The sequence below is a fragment of the Bicyclus anynana genome, chromosome 8 (genome assembly GCF_947172395.1).
Source record: "Bicyclus anynana chromosome 8, ilBicAnyn1.1, whole genome shotgun sequence".
NCBI lineage: Eukaryota > Metazoa > Arthropoda > Insecta > Lepidoptera > Nymphalidae > Bicyclus > Bicyclus anynana.
The window spans coordinates 8291693-8310122 of NC_069090.1; the positions used below are offsets into that span (position 1 = coordinate 8291693).

At 35.6% G+C, this 18430-nt stretch overlaps 4 protein-coding genes across 6 annotated transcripts; 2 read left to right on the forward strand and 2 right to left on the reverse strand.

The window, feature by feature from the left end:
* Positions 1 to 1617: 1617 nt before the first annotated feature.
* Positions 1618 to 4193, reverse strand: LOC112050115 (coiled-coil domain-containing protein 86). The gene is made up of 2 exons (XM_024088270.2): positions 3883 to 4193; positions 1618 to 1998 (listed from the first exon to the last, which is right to left on the reverse strand). The coding sequence occupies exons 1-2, from the start codon at positions 4068 to 4070 to the stop codon at positions 1698 to 1700; spliced, it is 489 nt and encodes a 162-aa protein (XP_023944038.2). The 5' UTR covers positions 4071 to 4193; the 3' UTR covers positions 1618 to 1697.
* A 157-nt stretch (positions 4194 to 4350) lies between these two features.
* LOC112050083 (actin-related protein 2/3 complex subunit 3) lies at positions 4351 to 6588 on the forward strand. 2 transcript variants are annotated; one of them, XM_024088223.2, is made up of 6 exons: positions 4351 to 4509; positions 4589 to 4684; positions 4776 to 4949; positions 5367 to 5559; positions 5821 to 5882; positions 6343 to 6588. In XM_024088223.2, exons 2-6 carry the CDS (start codon positions 4679 to 4681, stop codon positions 6436 to 6438), a joined length of 531 nt encoding a protein of 176 aa, XP_023943991.1. In that variant the 5' UTR covers positions 4351 to 4509; positions 4589 to 4678; the 3' UTR covers positions 6439 to 6588. The 2 variants fall into 2 exon arrangements, with proteins under 2 accessions (XP_023943991.1, XP_052738736.1); XM_052882776.1 differs by lacking the exon at positions 4351 to 4509 and having other exon boundaries at positions 4519 to 4684.
* Positions 6450 to 9312, reverse strand: LOC112050073 (short-chain specific acyl-CoA dehydrogenase, mitochondrial). Its single transcript, XM_024088206.2, has 5 exons — positions 9154 to 9312; positions 8695 to 9075; positions 8203 to 8618; positions 7885 to 8127; positions 6450 to 7641 (listed from the first exon to the last, which is right to left on the reverse strand). The coding sequence occupies exons 1-5, from the start codon at positions 9188 to 9190 to the stop codon at positions 7498 to 7500; spliced, it is 1221 nt and encodes a 406-aa protein (XP_023943974.2). The 5' UTR covers positions 9191 to 9312; the 3' UTR covers positions 6450 to 7497.
* Positions 9313 to 10081: 769 nt separating this feature from the next.
* Positions 10082 to 18354, forward strand: LOC112050072 (polymerase delta-interacting protein 2). 2 transcript variants are annotated; one of them, XM_024088205.2, is made up of 7 exons: positions 10082 to 10260; positions 10346 to 10625; positions 11799 to 11843; positions 13962 to 14139; positions 14965 to 15128; positions 15689 to 15894; positions 16871 to 18354. In XM_024088205.2, exons 1-7 carry the CDS (start codon positions 10172 to 10174, stop codon positions 16986 to 16988), a joined length of 1080 nt encoding a protein of 359 aa, XP_023943973.1. In that variant the 5' UTR covers positions 10082 to 10171; the 3' UTR covers positions 16989 to 18354. The 2 variants fall into 2 exon arrangements, with proteins under 2 accessions (XP_023943973.1, XP_023943972.1); XM_024088204.2 differs by lacking the exon at positions 11799 to 11843 and having other exon boundaries at positions 10084 to 10260.
* Positions 18355 to 18430: the final 76 nt, after the last annotated feature.

An 18430-nucleotide genomic window follows, 5' to 3' on the forward strand; every position in this document is an offset into this window, starting at 1 on the left:
ACTTGTGACTTTAAGTGTTACATTTAAAGTCACAAAGTAAAGTTGTGACTTTAAGTGTTACATACCTTAGACCAGAAACTTACTTGGAACTCTCACGTGGATGGTACACTTAAGAGGGCGAAAACAGCCCTCGGTATCTGCAGTCGACTGGCAGGAGCACGATGGGGGCTGAAACCTAAAATAACCCTCTGGCTCTATACAGCTGTGGTGAGGCCGATTGTATCTTACGCCTCAACAGTTTGGTGCAGGAAAACGATGCAGAAAACCACTCAAAGTAAGCTTAGCAGTCTTCAAAGATCTGCCTGCTTGCTTATAACCGGAGCCATGAACACCTCACCTGGAGCAGCTCTTGATGCACTACTTAACCTCCCGCCCCTGTTTCTCTATTTGGAAAAGGAGGCAAGAGAGGGCATGTACAGAGTAATCTGCCAGAAAGAGGTGAACTGGCTTTCTCAAGTTATGAGGAACCTACAAAACTCAGTACTTGATATCCCAGTTTTGGGGATGCCATCAGACAATATGACCCCAAACTACTACTTCCAAAGGAACTACACCGTTGAGATACCCGATCGGGACAGGTGGCTAAAAAATGAAATAACTTGGAAAGCGGGAAGCCTAAAGTGCTACACCGATGGTTCCAAGTCAGGAAAAGACGTAGGCTGTGGAACCTATGGAGAGAAGCCCAGGGTGAAAATTCACCGGAACCTGGGAACGTATACCTCCATCTTCCAGGCAGAGGTGTACGCCATCATTGATTGTGCGGAAGCCTTGCAGCAAAACAACTACGTTAACAGAACTATTTATATTCACTCTGACAGCCAAGCGGCTCTTTCAGCCTTGTCCGCGGAGGTTATTACCTCTAGACTTGTTGAAAACTGCTGGCAATGTCTGAATAACTTGGGCAACCGTAATCAGGTTATCCTTCGCTGGGTTCCAGGGCATGCAGGAATAGTCGGCAACGAAAAGGCGGACCAACTTGCGAAACTAGGCGCGAGGTTACCACAGACAGGACCTGAACCCTTCTGTGGTATACCTAAAAGCCTAGCCAAACTCACCCTGTTAACTTACTGTTACTACGACACCCTTATTCGCTGGAGAAAACTTCCAGGAATGAATCACTCAAAAGCGCTAGTAAAATCCTTCAATAAGAAGGCTGCTTCAGACCTACTAGCGCTTAGTAGGAAAAACCTATGTATCTTAGTGCGGGCACTTACCGGACACTGTGGACTCAATAGACACATGTTCAATCTTAAACTCCGGGACACAGATCTGTGCAGACTCTGCCTAGACGCAGAGGAAACACCTATGCACATCTTATGCAATTGCCCAGCTCTAATACATAAACGCAACCTCCACTTAGGGCATTACACAATGGATCCAGAGGAGGTGAAACACATCCCAGCCAAGAAACTGCTGCTGTACCTGGCAGCAACCAGTATTGGAGGGGATATCTAGTCAGTGGCGATCACAATAGATCGGTAACGGTCAACGTGATACAGGACCTCAAGAGACCTGCAGAGCCGCGACATCAAGAAGAAGAAGAAGAAGAAGTGTTACATTGAAGCAGAAAACGAAGCATTGCTCACAGTAAGCACGCCTTCATGAAAATAACTGCAGTAGTTTTGTCTTAAATTTAGACAAATAATAGAATATATTCAATCATAATTTATTTAAAATGTAACAAGTTATATTTTGTATCATTTCACTGATTTTGGTTCCTTATTAGTGTCTCTTTTCTCAATAAATCTTAACTGTTTCTTCTTCATTCTCTTTAGTTTTGCAGTGTTTGTTATAACTTGAACAATTTCAGACTTTTTCTTATTTTCTTCTGTGCGTTTCAAATTCTCGCGCCGACGTTCCTTTCTATTCTGTTCTTTTTCTTTTATTTGCTCTTGTATTTGTTTAGATAGCTCTTTTGTCCTTTTTAGTTCTATACGTAGAGCAGTCTTCCTTTGAAAATCTGGTCTTATTCCTTTTGTTTTAACTATAGAAGAAAATCTGTAAAAAAGCAATTAATTAATAATAAACAATCAAAATTCAAAATTCTCTTGATTTTAATTAAAGAACTTTCACACTCAAACTCAATTTAATTTAATTCCTTGTATGATTTGTTTTATTATTTTATTAGTTAAAGTTTTATTCACTAAATTTGTTAGCTGTGTGGTGTAGTGGGTTTGATTCCCACAACTGGAAACTATTTGTGTGATTAGCATGGGTATTTTCCAGTATCTGGGTGCACTTATACATTACATAAGTATATAGATGTAGTATCATCATTAGCAACCCAAGGAAACTTGTGCTCACTGTTGAGCGCAAGTTTCCTCTCAGAATGACCCTCTCAATGTTGTATATAAATATATAATTATGATAAAATCTGCTATAGTCATACCCTTAACACAGATTATACATATACTTTATGGCTAAGTGGCGATGTGAGTGTTGTGTAAGTATATTTACTTATTTATTTATTATTGTTTTATTAAACTATTGTTACATCATACATTCACATTGTATGAATGTTCATCTAGTATAATCATTAGCAACCCATTTACGGATCACTGTTGAGCAGTCTGTTATGAGTCTCCTCTCAGAATGAGAGGGGTTTAGGTCAATAGTCCACCACTTTGGCCCAATGAGACATTTAATTTCTTAAAATGCACATAAAAGTTGGAGATGCATGCCCTGGACTGAAACAAAGAAAAGGTCATATCCACTAGACTATCACGGCTCATATCATTGAAATATTGTAGGGCTTACTGTGCCGTGGGAGACTAACATTTTGAAGGACCACAGTTTAAAAGTGAATTAATATTATAACCTAACAAATGAACTAAAAATGGCTATGTAGTTAGTCTGTATGTTGTAGAAGTAGGTGCGAGAGGATTGCCAGCAAAATCTCTATAAGTTGCTTAAAGACCTTGGCTTCTCTAGAAGTGCAGCTAGTTCTATATTAGAACAAGTATCCAAAGCCGCTCTAATAGGATCTAAACAAATTTGGATAGGTAGGGGGAACAACATGAGCAGGAAGGGGAGTTTTGATCGATACTCAAGGAATTCCTTAATCCTACATCCAGTAGTCACAAGTCCTGGACTTTGCTTGGTGTTTTTCTCTCTACCACGCGATGGACCCAGCACCTGCATGGTGAATCCATGGAATGCTAAGATATTTGTCTCACAGGCAAATGTCAAACAATGGCAGAGTAAACACAAATATCCCAATGCAACAAAAGAGCTTCCTCCTTTAATATATCAACTCTGCTGCTATTATTTTGACAATATGTATTTTTTTTTGCACAAGATAATATATTGTTGAAGCATGCTAAGCTAAAGCTATGTATAACAAACAAATTACAAATGAGGGTATAAATCACTAGTCATTTCACACCATAATTATAATAATAATAATTATAAATATTATAAGCTTAGAACAATTAAATATGGTTAATATATTTTATAAACAAATCATACATAAGTTATGAAATGATATGCGTTTTCTACCTTCATTTCTAATTTCTTTATTGGTAAACAGTACTCATCAAGAAAGGCTGTAATTATCTATTATATATTACTTTCTAATGTTACTGATAAAGAATGGGACTGGGAGAATATTAAGTGAGAATCTCTTGAAAAATAACGCAATATTTCATAGCCTGCAATAAAATATGCTAAGAAGTGGTAATTTAAAGAAAAAACAAAAACAGACGACCGGACAACCGGACAAATGTCAGGTGTGACGAGAGTAATAGTAAGTAATTATATTTGGTATTGTAAATATTTACTGGTATTTATAGGTTATTTTCAATTATTGTAATTCTTGTATGTGTAACATAACCATATTATAGAATGTTAACAAACGAAGACTTATCTAAAAATTGGATTTACCTTTCTTTTTGAGATTTCCAAAATCGACCTGATTTTGGTTTACCCCGCGTGGTAATTGTTTTCGTTTCTGTAACTTCTGTAGGTTTGTTAAACTCTTTATTTTGGTTTTGTGTAGAAGGATTCTTCACATCACTGTCATTTATGTTCTTAATTATATTTAACACCATATCATTAGTTTCTTGAGACATTTTTAGATGAAAAAACAAAGTTTCGGATTCGGAATTCGGATTTTTATTTTTGAAATTTTTATTTTTAAAAATTATACAAACATTGCTGGGGCGGGGTTCCAGTTCTTTTGAGCCTGAACGCCGAACGGCTAAAAATATTAACTCCGAGTAAGTTGTCAAATCCTAATAATTTTTTACTCTATGCTGTTTGTCAGCCATTAATGTCGACTTATTTTCTTTTAAAATGTCTTTTATTTTATTTGTCGTCTGTGGTAATGTCGCCTTGACAATGACACTGACAAACAACACAAAATGTCTATAGTGATCTGTGCACAAAATCACAAAAATTACTGAATGAATCATTTTCATTCCATTTGAATTTTAATCTAAAATATTTTTAAATAAAATAACCATTTTATTGATTATCGTCGATGATTATCATTTATCGCATATTGCAAATGTAGTAAATTGTAATTGTTAGTGAAATGTTTTAAGCCGGAACTTAGAAGATAATTTTTTGTGCTGTTATTTGCTTGCAGAAACTGCAAGTGAACATTGCAATTTGCAATTCGAGAGCTACAGAGGCTGTAATTAAACTGAAACAAAGTGATTAAAGTGTTTCAATTACAATGCCAGTAAGTAAATTGTTATATATGTACAATATTTTCTTAAAACATAACAGTATCTTCATACGTAAGCATTCCATTAAATGATTAAATTTTTTAGGCTTATCATTCGACTCTAGAATACACCCAGTCGATAGGAAATTTGGCTCTTCTTCCTGTACGCACAACATTCAGAGGACCAGCACCTACAAGCCCGAAAATAGAGTTGGATGTTATTGATGAAGCTTTAAATTACTTTAAAGCAAATGTTTTCTTCAGATTCTATGAAATTAAGGTTTGTCACTGTTGTTACAAATACTTTTTGATTTAATCACACACACATGAAGCCTCGGAAAAGATATAGCCTGGAATAGCTTTTAAGCTAGGCAGGCCTGGCTCCTTTTTTTTGCCCTGGTTGGCAGCATGCTCAGAGTGCGCCATAAAGATTTCCTGTAGTATACTCTCTTTTTTTTTATAAATATGACCAATATTTCCATTCCCCTCCAATTAGTGGAGAAAAACTGTTAGCAGTGGGTACAATAATAGACCATGGGGGCAGGGATCGAATCACCACCCCTCAGTGATGAGTCTGACCGCTCTTACCATTGAGCTATTGAGGCTTTATCATTGTATTATTAGTATCAATAGCATACATGTAAGGCTGCAGAGGGTAGCTAGTCACTTTTATAAATAACTTATCTTTTCCTTTCAGTCTGATGCAGACAGAGTACTCATTTACTTAACATTGTACATTTCTGAATGTCTAAAAAGACTCCAAAAATGTTCTAACAAGAATCAAGGACAACAGGAGATGTATATGCTGGCAATATCAAAATTTGATATTCCAGGAGAGCCTGGATTCCCGCTCAACTCTGTCTATGCTAAACCAAATCCTCAAGAAGCAGGTATTTAAAGAAAAATTACACCATGTGAAAAAAACTATCTATTAGTCCTGTCAATTTATAATTATGGGTACATTAGAGCTCCCAAGAAACTACAAAATACAGGACTAATAGTGACATCATTTTGTTGATCTGTCAATCCATGTTGGTAGTGTCTATTTTGTCTGGACTGTGTGGTTTTAGTCAGACTACTGTCGCATACAAGAAGAAATTGTGAACATTTATTACAGATAGCGTTGTTATAAAGTAATATTTGGATTTCAGACTTGATGAGGCAATACTTGCAACAACTGAGGCATGAAACTGGCACAAGAGTTTGTGAAAAGGTATACTGGATTATATTTTGTTTTTCAGAAATATAAGTAAATATATAATAGTATAATAAGTGTAGCCAGTGTTATGAGTAATAGGATAGCTGATTTTATCATATTACATATAAAAATGTATTATGATAAAATCACCTATACACACTATTACACACTACACTAATAAACACAAACATTGTTTTGTCTTATAAACATTTTGATGGATTTTGGTGGACCACCCTTATGATTTAAGGGTATGAAAAATAAATGTTAGCTGATTCTCAAACCTACCCAATACATACACAAATTTTTGGTTGGTAACAAACACTGATAGAAGAATTTTTATATATATAAACACACCCAGACACTGGAAAACAGTTGGAAAATGAAAAACTACACTGCACTATGCAACATATGACCACATGGTACATAATGTTAATCCAAAGTTCTGTCTGCTATACTAATTTAACTTTTTTTTCAGGTATTTGCTACAGAAGATGGTAAACCCAGTAAGTGGTGGCTGTGTTTTGCTAAAAGGAAATTTATGGACAAGTCTCTTTCTGGACCTGGCCAGTAAATTAAATACAGTTCCATTTTTTATAGCATTTATTTTACAATGTTTATGACAATAGATAAACTTTTAATTATATCACAGGAAATACATATAAAAAATTGTTAATGTTTATTTTTAACAGTTATTTTAAAATATATTCCACATTTCAGGCTACAGTTATTGTTTTATTTGGTACTTACTTTCAGAAAATAACATTTAGTGAGTAGAATTAAATAACTATATATATACGAAAATAAGCATGTGATTTATATCAATTTTATATAATACTATCAGACCCATCAGACCCGGTCAAGCTTTGTTTGGAGTAATATTCGTTTCTTTTTTACCCTTCCCTACTCCCACCCTACCCTATCCTGTAATGCTACTTCTACACCTCATTTCACCTCTATTAAGGGGTTGGGAGCGGATTATCAAAAAAAAAATGATGCATGTGTTTTTTGTCACAAATAGTCTGCATACCAATTTTTACCTAGAAAATTGCAGAATGCTCTATACAAACTTTCACCCTCCATTTTAGGGAAGTTGGAGGTTAGAAAGAGACAAAAAGTAGCTTATGTGACTCTCCATCCTTTCAACTATCTCCACTTCAAAAATTTCAATTCATCGCTCTGTTTTGCCGTGAAAGACGGACAAACAAACAGACACACACTTTCACATTTATATTATTAGTATGGATGAATTACTCAGCTAGATTTTTAGGAAGGGAAAATTGTGACTGATATTTCTTAATTTTTGATTATATTTAATGTAAATATCTATTGTTTTCTTATACACTAGCAGATGCCATGTGGTTTAACCCTCATAGTTACCTTTCCAGAAAGAATATGGGGATTAAATATAGCCTATGCCACTCAAAGATATTGTAGCTTCCCAACAGTGAAAGAATTTTTAAAATCAGTTCAGTACTTTTGGAGCCTATTATATGTGCATAGGTATATGAGTAGGTATAAAAATACAGTACATACAGTAAATACAGTACAGAATAATAATTATTTTTCTTACATTTTGAGCTTAAGTAACATATAAAATCAGTCTATGTTATAATACAGCAAATATTCAGAATTATACACCATATTCTTTAATGATTTGCCCAGCAATTACTAATCTCTGTATTTCTGAAGTGCCTTCATAAATCTCTGTAATTCTAGCATCTCGATAGTGTCTTTCTGCAGGCATGTCTGACACATAGCCCATGCCACCAAGAATCTGCAAAATGAAAACAAATTGCTTACCGACTAAAGATTACTAAGTTGAATGAGACAAAGACCTGATAAATTTAATTTTTAACAGACTTCCTAAAAGGAGTAGGTTCCATGTTCTGATATATGAAATTTCAAGGTATAAGTCCTTTTCTTCTTTATAGAATTAGAAGTACAACCAAGCAGTGGGCCTTAAAAATAGCCTGACAATGACAAAATGGGAAATTGCACACTAGTTTCATATTGTTACCTGTATACATTGATGTGATAAAAATGTAGCCGCTTCAGATGCTGCTAGTTTAGCCATTGCTGCCTCTTTGGTAAAAGGCTTTTTGTTGTCTTTGAGCCATGCAGCACGCCATGTGAGAAGCCTGGCTGATTCAAGTTGCACTGCCATGTCTGCCAGTTTGTTTTGTATCGCTTGTAGTTTCATTATAGGCTTGCCGAATGCCATTCTTTTGGATGCATACTCAACTGCCACATCTAAAGATGCCTAAAATAATGATGAGATAAATCAAATAGTTTTTTAACATTGTATTCAGTTTTGGAGTTTTGTTTATAATTTTACCTGTGCTATACCTAATGCTTGAGATGCAATACCAATTCTACCTGCGTCTAATGTCATCATAGCAATTTTAAAACCAAGACCAGGTTCACCCAAAATGGCATCTTTGGGAATCTCACAGTCCTCAAATATGAGGGAGCAGGTAGAGGATCCTCTGATACCTAATTTATCTTCTTTCTTACCAAGTTCCAACCCCTTTATAGGTTTAGGAAGAAGGAATGCAGAGATGCCCTTGTGTTTTAGGCTTTTGTCTGTAGTGGCAAACACAACTGTGGCTTTGCTTTCATAGCCATTAGTAATCCAACATTTGGTGCCATTAAGAACCCATTTGTCACCGCTAATCTTTGCAGTAGTTGACGCAGCACCTGCATCTGATCCATTTCCTGGTTCCGAGAGTGCAAAACACCCAACTTGGTCTCCTGAACAATTGGTACAATAAATTAAAAACTTTCTAAGCTTGTGGTTATTATAAAAGGTTCATTGTCACATACCTACCAGTGCAAAAAGGTGTCACAAAGTCTTTCTTTTGTTTTTCAGTGCCCCAGTGATTTACAGGTCCCAAGTAAAGTGAATTATTGACTGACATGATGACCCCAGCTGAGGCACAACCTCTAGAAATTTCCTCCAATGCTATGGCATAAGCTAAATAATCGAGTCCAGTTCCTCCGAATTCTTCAGGAGTAGCTATTGCCATAAGACCGAGTTCACCCATTTTCTTAATAGCATCAGCAGGGTATAGGTGGTTTCGGTCAAAGTTCGCGGCATTTGGCTTAAGTTCCTGCTCTGCGAAATCTCTACAGGTTTTATACAACATCTGGTACGTTTCAGGAAGTGCAGAAAGAGAGGCTATACATCTTGAATGGTGATTGTTTTTAGCTAATAACAGTAAATTATATTATTATCATACACAGGTAAAGACTGTTACATACAGTTCATAATAGTATACATACTGACCTATTGTATTAGCTGTTCTACACAGTAAGCTTAACATTATTTTATATTAAAATATGTAGAAAGTAGAATCTAAAAATAAAAAAGTTTACAAAAACCTTTGGACCCTGTTTTGAATTTAAATTGATTTTTTTTACAAACTGTCAAGTGTCAATTCAACTGACGGCTGATTTTGGGCTATTGGTTCTAGCTTATGTAAGTTATACTAATCTGTGGTACGTTTGTCTATTACTTAATTGACCACAGACCGTAACTTACTAGACTATAGTGCGACACAAAAAAGTAGAAAATAAATGACGCTGTCACTTTTTTTCTATTTTATGTCAACATTTTGTTCTATACGTATGCAATATTTAAATCTTATTTGAAATGAGATTATGTTATCTAATTAAAAAATAATATTATTACCTAATTTAAATAAATAATAAAATATATATTCGGAGAATACTTACTGTATAGCCCCGAAGTAAGCATCATGTGTTATGGGTACTAGATTGCTGATTTCATGATTAAAATTGAAATACATTTAAATCAATCGCATCAATATAAATTTATTGTTATTCGTCTGGTAGTAGTCCGAATTTCCACTATGATTTTATCTATTTAATCCAATACAACTATCAATAATAATATATTGACAGATCTTTGTGATTGTATCAGTAAATGTGGTGCTGCCACTGCCACACAGTGAGTTTAATAGTTCCAACTTCCAATTCTACTATTTTATGTCGCACTATACCACTATACCCTTGGAGTAAAGTATAATGAGAATTTTGAAAGAATAAAGTTAGTTAGAGAATAGTAATTATCGATGCATGCTTTCTTCCTGTTTGATTTTTTTTTGTACCCCACAGACAATATACCACAATTGGTCATCGGAGGATTTAATAACAAACTCTCACCTATATAAAGGTGTCAAAGCTCTCAAGTGTCAACTGTCAACAGTTGTCATGTCAATTTCAAACAAATATCAAAAACATTTAAAATTGCTGCGAAAAAAAATCTAATTTACAATGTTATAATGGAGATTTTAATAAGATTTGTGCCTACAAATCCCTTAAAGTTAGCTGCATCAAGGATAATATTTACTCATGTAGCCCATTATACACGGTAAGTTTATGTTAAAGCTTTGTGAATGTTCTATTACGTACTTAACCTAAGAATCAAATTATCGCTTAATTCGTTTGATTTTTAGACTGGCAGAGGTAGGTAAATTAGAAGTGCCTAAAACAACGGGCAAGTATGAAACCGGACAATTGATATTGCACAAGGTATTCGGTTATCGTGGTGTCATACTCTTCCCTTGGTTAGCAAGAGTATATGACAGAGATGCGACGAATAAAAAAGAGACTATGGAATCAGCAGAATCCGCCGATGCAAATAGAGACTCTTTGTCGAATGTAGGCAAAGAAGTTAAGGGAAGAACTCACACATTTTACCAAGTTCTGATAGATACCAGAGATGCACCTTACATAGTAAGTATCTTTAATGAAAAGATGATCACCTTGGCATGTGACTATCAAAGTATAAATGCTGTCTATTTATAGGTCACATTATTATACATTGTCAATGTCACCAACAATTGAAACTCATCAATTTGTTACATATCACCTCTTTACTATTTTCTTCTATGATCTTGTATGAATGTGAACATTTATTTTAAATTTTGCTTACTAAATGTCTGATGTTATTATCCACCAGCTGACTAATTAGTCTAAGATCCCACATTTGAAATGACCTTCTGTTTAATAGACAAAAAGTGTTTTAAATAAAATTGAGTACTTATGTTTAAAATATAATAATTAGCCGATGCCCCATAGTTTCACCTGCATTCCTTTAGGAATACTGTGATAAAATATGGCCCATGATACTCACAAGTAATGTGGCTTTCTAGTGGTGAAAAAATTTTCTAAATTGGTTCAGTAGATTTAGATAACTCCTTTCAATACTAACAAACTTTACCTCTCTATAATATTAGTGTAGATAGGTCACCTAAAAAACTCCAAACTATAATTTATTATTAACTTGCATTAGTGATAGTTTGGCTATATTTTTTAATATAATACACTTTTACATATTAATCCATTAAACACATGGGTATATTCTAATTCAGATCTACTAAATACATTGTATTTTGCCTGATACACCAAAGTCTAACCTTGGCTTACTTTGTGTTGGGTATTTCCATAAGACATTGCATTGCTGAAAACAATGTTCTGTAGTTTTATTAATCTTGTGACACATTCTTTTTAGTGATGAATTTGCAATTCTCTACCATACACTGACCTCTACCATACTGACATATACCATACCAACTAATTTTTTAGGTTAGTTTGAGTGTTATAAATATGATTTACAATAGTGAGTTAGTTTATTTAATAGTTTAAAAAGAATTTTTTAATATTCATTCAATATTCTATTATCTTCATGAAATATTTATATATTATTCATGTTATATTGTATTGTATTGTAATTAAAATGTAGTTCACTTTTTAAATTTATTATTTATGTGCTTCTATATATTTGTTATAACAAATAAATGCTTGATTTATTTTTATTTTTATATTTTTTAACATGTTATTTTTCTGTTTAAAGTATAATAAAATTGTCCCTGTAATTTAATTTTAACTAAGCTGATTTTATTTTTGACTGTGCAAACACACATCGATATGAGACCTGAATGGAAGAAAAAGGTATATTAACTTGTTTGAAGTATTAATAACTGGTTGTGATTAATAAATATCTAATACCTACTCATCTTATGGTGAATTCTCACAGTTTTTCCAATGTTTGATTTAGTACAAATTAGTATTCTTATAATGCAAATCTTTAGAATTATTATATGCGTTTGAGAGGATGTTGAGCCATCTGTCTTATGTAACAGTAATAGTAACAAAAAGTATTATATTTGGGAGAGACAAATATCTTAGCAGTCTATAGATTCTGTGCTGGTGCCGGGTCCATTGAGTGGCAGAGAGAAAAACTGAGCAGACAAAAAGTAGAGCAAAAACCTCCTGGATGTAAGGTTAAGGAATTAATTGACAATTGATTAACACTTCCCTTCTCCACTCATGTTGTTCTCCCTGCCTAGAAAAATTGGTAATATCCCATTAGAGCAGCATTGGATACCTGTTCTAATATAGAACTTACTGCAGTTCTAGAGTGGCCAAGGCCTTTATGCAAGTTATAATCTCTATTATAACTTGCATAAAGGCCTTGGCCACCAGCAAAATCTCTCTATTACTTGCTTAGCTCGTAATCCTCTCGCACCTACTTCTATGGCGTACAGACTAACCACATAGTCATAGCATAATATATATAGGGTGTCCCGTTATTATTATTATATATTATTTTGAAGATAATTATTTTATAAGCCAGGTAATGTTTTGTAGGTCTTTTTTTCAGTTTATATTTGTCTAAGACAAATAGCAATTTCTGTGTAAAAGAACTCTAGATGGCAAAATGCAATGTTAAATGGTATAAAAAGTAACTAATATTATAAAAAATATTTTATTAAAAATTACAATGTTTATAATAAGTGTTAATATGTGCTTTATGCAAAAAAAAAAGTTAGTTTAGTGGTACATGCATTAACAAACAAATACATTAGTTTTTATAATGTTAGTTAGGATGTCATGTGATAGGTTTTAAATGAAACATTGAAATTAAATGAAGTACTAGTGATGATTCACTTTAACATGGTGTGGTTCTGTTAATGCTTTGCAAGCAGTTTGTTAATATGTTTTTTTGTTCATTGTGTTAATAATAAATAAATATCATTAATACCAACTGTTCTAATATACATTAAATAACTCACTACAAATAATTGTCAATTTATGTGATTATTATTATTATCATTTTACTGCCTTTGCTAATTTGATCCAACTTTGCTTTGCCTTAATGAATTAAATTTCTGTTACTGTTACACTGTAGTCTCATTTTAATTTATATTTATAATGTAAATTTCGCCTGTAAAATGAAATTTTACTTATGTATTTTTGAAATTTAAATTATATATGGTCACTCATTCGTTAAAAAATAAGCTATATGAAGGCTTGCCTTTTGTTAAAATTCAAACCTTCGAAAGAAAAAAGCTAGCTTAGCTTTAGTAAATCTCTGGTCCATAATTTTTTATTTAACTAAACATAAAGTCATTACTATATTATATAACACAGAATAAATGTGCAGTTTTCCTTGTAGCTGATGTGTTAGATTTTTATGTTTATTAATTATTCAAGTGTAACTAATCAGATAAAAAATCCATTCCAAAACCATTAAAATCATGATGCATGGATACACAATACAAATATACACTTTAAAAATAATCCAAACAGCATGACTGGAATGTATTGAGTTGTAAACATTTCAATACAAAATTTGTCTTCTATCATTTATAAAGAAATATTATTTTTTTCTCTGAAATATTATAAATTACTTATAATATTTACAATGAACTCAGAAGAAAATGAGTCCATTTAGAAGACGGTATTACCCGCGTAATTTTTGTTCCCATGGGTATACAGGGATAAAATAACGCCAATGTTGCACATTGATAATAGAGCTTTCCATTGGCGAAACGATTTTAAAATCAGTTTAGTAGTTTAACTGTGAAACCAAACAACAAACTGACTGTTTTATTTATAATATATGTATGGATGAATTGATGTTCGTTAAATTGGCTCGAGAACTGTTTTGAGTTGAATTTCTTGCTGTTTTGTTTTAATCAGCGGTGGATTAAGGAACATAAATGGGCATTTTTTTTTTAAATTCGTGTCTAATCAGCTAGTTATTACAATAATGCAATGTTGCAGCGGGCTCAAACTGAAGCTGTAACATTTCTGGGCAACCAAGAGTCCAGTCGCAGTCTATACGCTATACCTGGCTTGGACTACGTGGCACACGACGACATTATACCGTACGCGTCCGTGGAGCGTGTGCCACTTCAGCACGAGCTATTTGACAAGTTCCTCATGCACAACCCTGATAAAGGTATTTACTATTTTATTATCATCATCACACATCCACAGCAAACCCCTAGGCTTTAGTCTGGCAAGTTTGTTGATGAAACCCTCATGATATGTGGGCGACGGTTGTAAAACTGCGCGGGTATGAAATCGTGCGTGCGGGGAAGTGAGTTGCATCAGTCGTGGGTTTTTCATTCATCGCTACAAGCCCCCCGGCCCGCGCGGACCAATGAAAGTGATGCGATCGAAGTTGCCAAACTATAGGCTTTTTGTAGGGATATCTAAACTCCACAAGGGTAGTTAACTATTCGCTGGATGTCGTCGGTTATGTAGTAATTAATCAGTCGGTACGATTATTCTATCCCTCATAAAAGGGTCAGTGTATAACAAAGAGGCGCAGCGATCCTCATTTATGATATCTCTTGTAGATTCGTCGACTCGTATCACAGATCACTGATCACTGATCTCACTGCTCACCTTAGACGAACTTCTTATAGAAATATTGCATCTCTTTTTTTTATTCATGTCAGCCTCTGACAATCTCACTTGATGGTAAGTGATGATGCAATCTAAGATGGAAGCGGTTTAATTTGTTGGGAGGAGGATGAAAATCCACACCCCTTTCGGTTTCTACATAGTACCTACCAGAATCAGCTATCAGCCAGACCTGGACCAATAAGAAAACCTGAATTAAATTGACAGCGCGTTACACAAACGACAATAAGACCAACATTACCAAATGACAATGAGCGCTATTAAGAATAGCGCCGCGTCGACGTGACTTGTTTCGTGGCGTGGAATATAATAGTGGATGGAACAATGTAGCAAATAGTTAATTGTCTCGTTTCAGACCCACCGTTTATACCGCAAGAAACCCTCCGCGCGTGGCAAAAGAAGAACCACCCGTGGCTCGAGTTGAGCGACGTCCACCGCGAGACCACCGAGGGGGTGCGGGTCACAGTCATACCATTTTACATGGGCAGTCGAGAGTCACAAAATTCAGCCGTTTACTGGGTGAGAAACGTCGCTAGATTTACATTTATTTCTTTTGTTATTTTATTACTAGCTGCGCCCTGCGGTGTTGCCTGCGAAAAATAAATATGTAATTTTTCCGTGTTGAAAAGTAGCTTAGACATATATTAATCCTGGCTATATATCTGTCTCAATTCCAAATTTTAGCGTAAATTTTATCTCACAATTCTCACATTACTAATTGATACTGTCCAACCAAACCAGTTTTTCTGCCGAAACCGAAAACGAATTTCAGCTTCAGCTTCAATTTTGGTTTTCGGTTTTCGGTTTGTAGTTTCGGCCGGTTTTCAACCAAAACGAAACGGTTAGCTATGGAGCTCAAGTAACCGACCGTTCTAGCCCCCTACAACGATCGAACGGAGGTGCCCTCCCCCTCCCCCCGCCTCTACCTCACTACGCCCACGAGTCTCGCTATTTTGTAATAGAATGTAGGGGGTAATTAGATTGTGAATACTCGAACACTCGTCCTTCAATGCATGACGACCTGGCGACGGGATTTGACGGTTTTCCATGTGCCTGTATTTGCCGTCTGCTTGTTCCAGTGGCGGTATTGTATCCGCTTGGAGAACATGGGCTCGCAAGCGGTGCAACTGCGCGAGCGGCACTGGCGGATCTTCTCGCTAAGCGGCACGCTGGAGACGGTGCGCGGGCGCGGCGTGGTGGGGCAGGAGCCGCTGCTGGCGCGCCACTCGCCCGCCTTCCAGTACAGCAGCCACGTGAGCCTGCAGGCGCCCAGCGGACATATGTGGTGAGGAGCATACACATTGACCATGGGCTCGCGAGCGGCACTGGCGGATCTTCTCGCTGAGCGGCACGCTGGAGACGGTGCGCGGGCGCGGCGTGGTGGGGCAGGAGCCGCTGCTGGCGCGCCACTCGCCCGCCTTCCAGTACAGCAGCCACGTGAGCCTGCAGGCGCCCAGCGGACACATGTGGTGAGGAGCATACACATTGACCATGGGCTCGCGAGGGGCAATGTTGGATCTTCTATGTTTTATCCCCGTATTCTCACGAGAACTAACGCGGGTGAAACCGCGCGGGCGCGTGGCGTCTGCTAGTCTGTTGTGTGGGCAAACCTCCGGCTTCTCCACAAGTGGGTGCACGGGCCCATCAGATGCCCCAACGGGGAAGACGGGCGGTCGAAATACGGCGCTACACCGCGAAACGAAAACCTTCAAGTATTGGTCAGATAGGCAATGACTACTTACGGCCGAAGGGTCGCGAGTTGACCTAGGTTGGTTGACCCTAGCTGACGGGCGATAAGAGTATAATGTGTCTAGTGTAGGTCGAGAATGGTGTATTATATGTATTCACCCATTTGCAGGCCACAGCAATCCGCTACCCCGCCACTATGCACTTCAATGTCTAGATGATTTTATCGTCCACAACCGCGGCAAAAGTTAGTTAGTTATCCAAATTCACACGCGCTTAACTTCGTCAAGTATGCTACAACTACATGTCTCAACGCAACAAAAATGGTCATACGTAAACAAAAAAAACACTAATTCTCCGTCACAAACTACACGCGTTTTTGCAATAGACAACAAATAAAAAATGGCGCGCGCCGGATCATGCCTACAATAAAAACACGCGGCAGAGTGTGCGTGCGCACCCACATATAAGACGGCGCCAATATTCATTAATTCACTAAAAACTTGGTTCAGTGTGAATTGTCATTATATTTATTGTTAGAAAAGTTAATACATATGATTGATTGTTTGAAACAGGGGTACTTTTCGAATGGAGCGCGAGGATGGCTACACGTTCGACTGTCGCATTCCGCCGTTCTCCCTCGAGAGCAAGCCGGACGAGGGCACGCCGGTCGCGCCCACCGCGGCGGCGTGAGATACACTTCGCGTCATAGCAAATAGTACTAAAATTGTTTTGTTATACACCGTGAAGTTTCCTTCGTCTTAAACCGAAATGCCACATAATGTACCCAATGTATATTATAATCCAGTCAAATAAGACTTTGAAGGTCACAATAATTCCTATTAAGCTAAAAATTTGTATGAATGTTCAGAATAATTTTATAAATGAATTGTGAAAAGTTCCCAGTGCCGCGGGACTTGTTTCGTGTCGCGGATTCTATCGCCATCATCGTCATGGTGACGTCATTCACTTTAAAGTTCACTTACTTCATACTTACGAACCAGAATTAATTGTTTAAATTTTATTTAATTAATTGTTTAAATTTTATCATAAATTAAAAAAATATTTATTCGTTAGCGTGGAGTAGCTTTGGGTCATTTTTAATATTGTTAAGGAGTTTCTTGTATTGGACTAGTAAATGTCGGGCCGGCTTACAGACGGTGAAACTAGCACGGTGTATATTGAAAGCCAAAACTAACAAAACATAGCAAGATATTACGGAGGTCTGATATTAATTTGGTTTTCTATAAATTTTTTTCATATGTCCATTTTTTGACAATTCACATTGTGATTGTCTGTATGGATATCGGTAGCTGTCTCAAACGTTTTAATTCTCATTTTTTTTATCTTCAAATGTTTATTTGACTGAAATCAGTGAAAACTGAAAATATTAACCATATGAGAACAGTCCAAAATGATAATTTAAAACAATCATACGCTTATTTGATTATATATGTTGAAAATCTTAATAATTGGGTTTCCTGATTATGTTTACAAACTATATTTTAATGTGTCTATTGTATAAAATTAGTTTGTAACTGTAAGGATTACTGTATAAAAGGAGTACTCAACCATTATTATTAAAAGTTCTCTTCAAGATTTAAAATAAGAAAGAAGGAATTTCAAAATTCTACCTCAACAAATACATACTATACATTTGTATTATGTATTTGTTGAGGTCCACTTTTGCCATGCCATCTTGAAAATATTATTAGATCGCTCTGGAAAAAAAAAATATATATTGATTGAAATATTGATATATATTGGAATATGTATTTACAACAGTAAAGTGAGAATATAAAGTCAGCAATTTAATAGCAGATTCAGCAATTATAAAATGAAGCTAGAGTAGCTGAGTTTTTATAAATATGTACCTAGTATACCTAATTAAAGCAATGGTGTGAAGTAGATTCACCAAAGTCATTATTTTTAATTTATTCAATAGTGCAAGAATATTTATTATTGAAGTATGTTACTTGACCCTTTTTAGACTATAAACAGAAATTCCCTAGTTATGGTAACGAATTTTTAGATCTTTAATAAATTACAGTATTCTGTTGATTGTTGTTTATTTATACATATCCTTAATACCTTAAGTCCGGCCGCTCAGAGGTTGCGTTTCTGACACCTGGCAA